Below are 6,390 nucleotides of genomic sequence, written 5' to 3'. Positions count from 1 at the left end.
GCATCCTGACCCTCAAGCATCACATTGAACAAGACATTGTGACCCACTGGGACATTATAAAAAAAAAATCTGGCACCACACCTTCTACAAAGATCTGTGTGGTCCCCAAGGAGCACTCTGTGCTGCTGAGATCCCCCAAACCTAAGACCAACTGGTAAAATATGACCCAGATCATATTTGAGACCTTTAATATGCCATCCATGTACGTGGCTACCCAGACCATACTGTTGCTTACACCTCAGGCCGCACCACGGATATCATGATGGACTCAGACAATGGCATGACCCACATTGTTTCCATCTATGAGGGTGATGTTCTCCACCATGCCATCCTGTGTCTGAACCTGGCTGGCAGGGACCTGATTCCCTCATGAAGATCCTCACAGAGCAGATACAGCTTCACCACCATGGCCAAGTGGGAGATCGTGCGCAACATCAAAGAGAAGCTGTACTTCAAATGGGAGATGGCCATAGCTACGTCCTCCACACTGCAAGAGCTAGTCAAATCATCTCCCCTCTCCAACCGGGATACTCGGTTCTTCTCAAGACTCTTCATACTGACTCACTCCAGCCACAATACACCAGACCTCATACAGCGATCCTCACCATGCCCATGGCAGCCAAACTCCTTGGCCATACCTCCTGGTACCACACTTCTCACCTCAATCCCTTCCAAGATCCTACTCCTTCCAGTTCAAAGGTTCAGCATTCAGGCCCCACCAAGTTAACCCTTAGGCATCAGGATGCTTCTCCTTCCCTCTCCACTACTGGTAATCTTATTCCACCTCCCACTGACTAGACAGAATCTTCTATATAAATTCACTCTCCAACAGACTTACAAAAATCAAGTACCTACACTCCGATTCTACCCAAGACTGCCCCTCACCTTGCCGGGCCCCTAGCTATTCCTTACAGGCCACCTAACCTCAACCGCTACACCAATTCAAGCAAAGTTGATCCTTTGTCGTGTGTTTTGCCTACCAACAGACAAACCCAGCCTAAATCTCCCAACTACAAATAGGGAGAAAATCTATACTTTTCTACAAAAATGTTATACTGAGTCAAAGAGTGGAAATCAACATCGAAACTTACAATCAGTACACAATACTCAACACACTACAATACTCAGATAACTCTGGACTGAGGGTCCCCACTTATATTATGGCTCCTCCCAATACTCCAGTCACACCTAATTCCCTAAGGTTCATCCAGAAATAATTCATAAAGCCTATTCACCCTCATTGATGCTGTTTCACCCCCACACCCCTATACCCACTGGGCCTCCTCTGGACCATGAACCTTACAGAGACCACAGCCCTCATCAGCAAGTAGTCTGAACAACTTTTGTCAAGAGGCCTATGCTGACACTCCTTAGCTAACTTGGACTTAAAACAGTCTGTGCCAGCTTCCATGTTGCAAAGGGCATAAAACTCTCCCGCAAGTCCCTTTGTCTACCTTTGTTACCTGGCAATTAGATCTCTCTCCCTTCCCCTCTTCCTGTCTGCCTGGGGCAAAGGCCTGAGGTTAAGTCTTACATAAAAGTCTGTGCATCTCTTTTTTGCAACCAGCTGACTGGCTGATATTATATGGTTCCTGCCATACTCTCATCCTACAGGCTGCCAGGGACCATGCGAACAACCCAACTGACTAGATCCTCCTACAAGGGACTCAGGAGGTCCCCAGCATACCCCAAACTGGTAGTACCAAGACGGTCAACAGGGCTGCCACAATGACGCATGGTCCAACACCTTCTGGCAGATATGCCGACACTCTAATAAGGTGGTCAACTTTAATACATTGCAGGTCACACACAAGCCGCATAAAAATACAGCAGTTTCTGGACAAGCTGGGACTAGAGTAATGTTAAGCTCAGTCCCACTCCTGCACCAGCAGCAGCCATCAATCTTCCACCCACCATTTGCCTCCCAAACATCCACAACAGGACTGGGCTAGGCCGAATCCAGGAGCCAAGTCTCCCAGGTGGACAGCAGAGACCCAAGAGCTTCACCCAGACCCGAGATCTGTCTAATACTTGGAAATTCTGAAAGATATCCTGGCCATAAGCTATTTAAACACCCCTTACACAAATCAAAGGAGCATCCTCCCTGTAAAGCTGCCACCTATGATGGTCTGCTCTACTTCCAATCCAGCTCCTTGTTGACGACCGAAAAGTCAGCACAGACTGGCCCAAAGATATAGGAGCTTGTATGCAAGTGGGATTATTCTGAGGAAGCGCCTGCAGCTGCAGCTATTTGGTGAACCAGCAAGACAGATGTCTATCATTAGATACCACTATACACCAACACACTGCACAAGCTGAAAAAAAATTGACAAAAGATTCTGGTCCCAGCATGATAGCGTAATGGTTAGTTAGTCCTTGCCTTGAATGAGCCCAGATCCCACATGGATCCCGGCAGCTCCACTTCCCATCCAGCTCCCTGCTTGTGGCCTGGGAAAGCAGTCCTTGGGATACTGTACTGCATGGGAGACCAGGAAGAGCTTCTGGCTTCAGATTGGCTCAGCTCCAGGAGTTGCAGCCACTTGGGGAGTAAACGATTGGGCGGAAGATCTTCCCGTCTCTCCTTTTCACTCTATATGTGCCTTTCCAATAAAAATAAATCTTAAATAAACCAAAACATCAAAGGAAAAGCAGAATCAAGCCTACTCATACAGAAATAAATAAGGCAGGTTTGAGGACACAACTTTTATTTGGCCAATAAAGTTACAATCTCTTCCTGGATGCTTCTTTCTAGGGAGTACTTCCCAAGTATGGAAAGTAGGAGAGGCCCACATTAATCCTCCGACTCAGATCCATCATCATCCTGACTAATCTGGAAATAACGAAGTTCATAGGTCTCCTTGTCAGACGCAACCACACGAAGCCAATCACGCAGATTGTTCTTCTTAAGGTATTTCTTGGTGAGGTATTTCAAATACCTTTAAAAAAGAGCATGAATTTCATCAGTAAATGCCATCTCTACTACGTTCAAGTATTTCATTCTTTTTAACAGCCTCTTGCCTCAGAAACCAGGCTGTAACTTTTATACTCTCATCACTAAAATAAACTTATTCACTGGAAATGAATATGCAAGATCAGGTCAGCTTTCTTCTCAATCCTACTGCTACTAGAAATTCTATTCTCTGTAGACCTTAGGTATATTTTAATGGGGGCATTCTCCTCGCCACCATCATCCTAAATCCAATCCCACCTCGGGTCTGGGTCAACAGAAAAACTGTCAACACGATCACCGAGCCAGCCTTGTAGCAAGCCTGTGCCCCAGGTCCATTTTCTGTTCTAAACTATCTAACCATTCCTCCCCACAGCTGCCCACAGCATCTGCATGGAAGCTTCAGCTCCCCTCTAACATGAACATGTGACAAGGGTTGCATGCTTCTCCCCCAGGCCCACAGTGGCACTGCTACACACCAAGTAAATGCTGAGTGATCAGCCGAAGCTGTACCATCAGTTAGGCTGGATACTTTCTCAAAGCACACATGTTTTTCCAGAAACAATTTTATGCACACAAGCACCAACACTCATCCCAGCACACGGTTCCCAACAGGGTAACTCGTGAGCAAGCCTTGGACACGAGTTGTCTAAACACATTCCAGCAAACATTCTTCTAGCCTAGACAAGGCATTTCTGATTCACACGGGCCTTTGTTCAAAGCACTTTGATATCTCCCATTAACACGAAGTTATTCTTGCCCAGAGGAACAAAAGCTGCGTTACGTATTCCATAAGGCATTCTGTCCTCATTCGTGCAATACACACTCACCTCTTAGAGAACTGTTTCTCAGAAACTACTGTGATTTTGTTCTTGAAGCGTTCAATGTGAACAACATTCCCGAGATTGCCAGTTTTGCCATTGACTTTAACCTTCTCCCGGAGAAACTGTTCCTATTTCAAAACAGAAGGAATGCAAAACTAGGGAAGAAAACCCTAGGTATTCACTAGGGAAGGAACCCTAGGAATGGAGCCAAGATTATTATCAAAGATACAAGTGAGCAAGAACATCACATTAAACACACACACACAAAGGCAAGGAGGATACTCACAAAATTTCCAGAATCAAAAATCCCATCTTCCATAGGATGAGTGAAGTCCAAATTAAACCTCCAGGTTGATTTCTTGGGCTTTTTATCTTTCTGCTTCTGGAAGTTAAGATTAATTATAATACTGGACTATCTGTTTACGACCAATGCCAGCATGTACCCCTCCCCAGTGAACCAGAAGTTGGGACTAGCAATTAGTGGGCCTTTAAGCAATCCCACGGTTTAGCACCTAATCCCGCAATTTTTACCCTAACAATGCTATGCAAATAACCTGTGGGGGAGGAGAGCTCAAAACAAAAATGCTTTTTACACCAAAAATATTAACTTCACCTCCCAAGTAAGTTCCTTCAAACACATCCTCAGTTTTTTTTCCAATGCTAGTCTTCCTATGTAACCACTTCACTTTCTCAATTTAAATTCTAAGAAATTTTCGGCCCGCCTCCATGATCATGAGCCACTCTTCCCGCGAAGGGAGAGCAGCAAAGCCAAGGATACGCAGCCTGGCCCCCGTTCCACCCTCTGCGGGACCCCCACGCCGAGCCTCCGGGTGCAGCTCCCGGCTCCAGCGGACCACATGGTGGCCGCCCACAATCCCCACAACAACCCGGACCCCGTCCCTCCCTCCGCGGGACCCCCACGCCGAGCCTCCTCCGGGTGCAGCTCCCGGCTCCAGCGGACCACATGGCGGCCGCCACCAGTCCCCACAACAGCCCGGACCCCGTCCCTCCCTCCGCGGGACCCCCATGATGAGCCTCCTCCGGGTGCAGCTCCCGGCTCCAGCGGACCACATGGCGGCCGCCACCAGTCCCCACAACAACCCGGACCCCGTCCCTCCCTCCGCAGGACCCCCATGATGAGCCTCCGGGTGCAGCTCCCGGCTCCAGCGGACCACATGGCGGCCGCCCCCAGGCCCACAACAGCCCGGACCCCGTCCCTCCCTCCGCGAGACCCCCATGCCGAGCCGCCTCCGGGTCCAGCGCCCGGCTCCAGCGGACCACACGGCCGCCGCCCCCAGTAGCTCAGAACCCGCCACCGCGGCTGTGTTCCCGACCCACGTCTCCTTTCTCTTTAACCGACAGACATTCCTTCTAGCCAGATGGGAGAACTGACAATACAGCAAATCCTCCCGCGGCGATTGCTCGGACTCACCGGCGCCATCTTGGCAGACCACACGCGTGCACAGAGGAAGTGGCCCGCGTGCGGCACGTATTTATACCTAAGCGTGCTACGTCATGCGCCGAGAGCGTAAGAGCGCGGCCTTCCGGGAAAAGGGGCGAGGAGGACCGGCCCTGTAACCTAGGAAACCAGGGACGCGCCGGGGGCGCGGCTCGGCTGGCTGTGAGCGCCCCGGGAGCGCCCGCCGGCCCCAGGCGCGGATGGACCGACCCTCACCCCTTCGCTCCCGGGAGCGCGGGCGGCTGGACCGCTCGGATCCTTGCAGTCACTAGGGAGCAGTCATCTTTCCTAAGCTCTGACATCTTAACCATGGGGCGGGCTGGTGGACTGGAGCGTGCGGGCCAGGAGGTGTGCTCCCGGGGCGGCAGCACGATCCCAGGCCGGGGGACGGGGGAATAAACCAATGGGGACGAGCAGTGCCTCAAGCTGTTTTAATATCTCCTCGCTTGGAATTATAATCTTGTATCCCGCAAATGATTTAAATGTTTATGCTTTTCCTGTGAACCTATTGAAATGCCTGTCAGGGCTTCGAGGAACCTCGGTACTGGCATGGGGGTACGGGAATCTAAGAGAAAAACACACGGTGTTTATTTCTTGATCACATGATGGGTGATCATTTATTTTTCATTGCCCTGTGTTCTGCTGAGCCCCTGATCTCCTGACTTTGCAAAATGCCTCCCAGTTAATTCTGCAAATACTTGCCGCGATGTGTAAGGGACATGATGTCTTGATGATCGAAGAGCTAGCTGTTGAGCTTGGAAAGTGTGTACATGGACATCACATCAGAAAAGTGGCACGTCGCTCAGCTTTGAGTAATAGTTAAGTTTTGGTGGAGATGAGACCAGAGTACCTGGGGCAGCAGGGAGAGGTGTTCCTTTGAAGAGGGCCGCCAGAAGCAGGTGATTAATGTGCATGCTATATGCCATCAGCTACATGGGAACACTTTGAAAACCAAGTCTGGATAGAGTTGCTGATACAGCACTTAGAAGAACTCCATTTCAACAAGATTTTTCAGTCGTCTGCCTCAAGAACCACAATGATTTCATTTCCTTTGCAAACATTAAAGAGTCTAAAACAGCCATGGGCGTCCCGTTCCCAGGAACTGCCCAATCTATGGGCTAGAAATGATTAGTTCTTCTTGGCTGTTGGAGAATTCATCA

The 6,390-nt window shown here is 49.5% G+C and overlaps 1 protein-coding gene across 3 annotated transcripts; it reads right to left on the bottom strand.

Moving 5' to 3' along the window:
- Positions 1-2,688: 2,688 nt before the first annotated feature.
- Positions 2,689-5,259, bottom strand: RPL22L1 (ribosomal protein L22 like 1). 3 transcript variants are annotated; one of them, XM_041002665.1, is made up of 4 exons: positions 5,204-5,259; positions 4,058-4,153; positions 3,778-3,899; positions 2,689-2,936 (listed from the first exon to the last, which is right to left on the bottom strand). In XM_041002665.1, the coding sequence occupies exons 1-4, from the start codon at positions 5,210-5,212 to the stop codon at positions 2,792-2,794; spliced, it is 372 nt and encodes a 123-aa protein (XP_040858599.1). In that variant the 5' UTR covers positions 5,213-5,259; the 3' UTR covers positions 2,689-2,791. The 3 variants fall into 3 exon arrangements, with proteins under 3 accessions (XP_040858599.1, XP_040858600.1, XP_040858601.1); XM_041002666.1 differs by having other exon boundaries at positions 4,058-4,150; positions 5,204-5,216; XM_041002667.1 differs by having other exon boundaries at positions 4,058-4,147; positions 5,204-5,216.
- Between the last annotated feature and the right edge of the window lie 1,131 nt (positions 5,260-6,390).

This window comes from Ochotona curzoniae, unplaced genomic scaffold (assembly GCF_017591425.1).
Source record: "Ochotona curzoniae isolate NIBS_2020 unplaced genomic scaffold, NIBS_Ocur_1.0 scaffold_2587, whole genome shotgun sequence".
Taxonomy (NCBI): Eukaryota; Metazoa; Chordata; class Mammalia; order Lagomorpha; family Ochotonidae; genus Ochotona; species Ochotona curzoniae.
The sequence above is the reverse complement of the archived record's forward strand: the minus strand, read 5'-3'. Positions and strand labels throughout refer to the sequence as shown.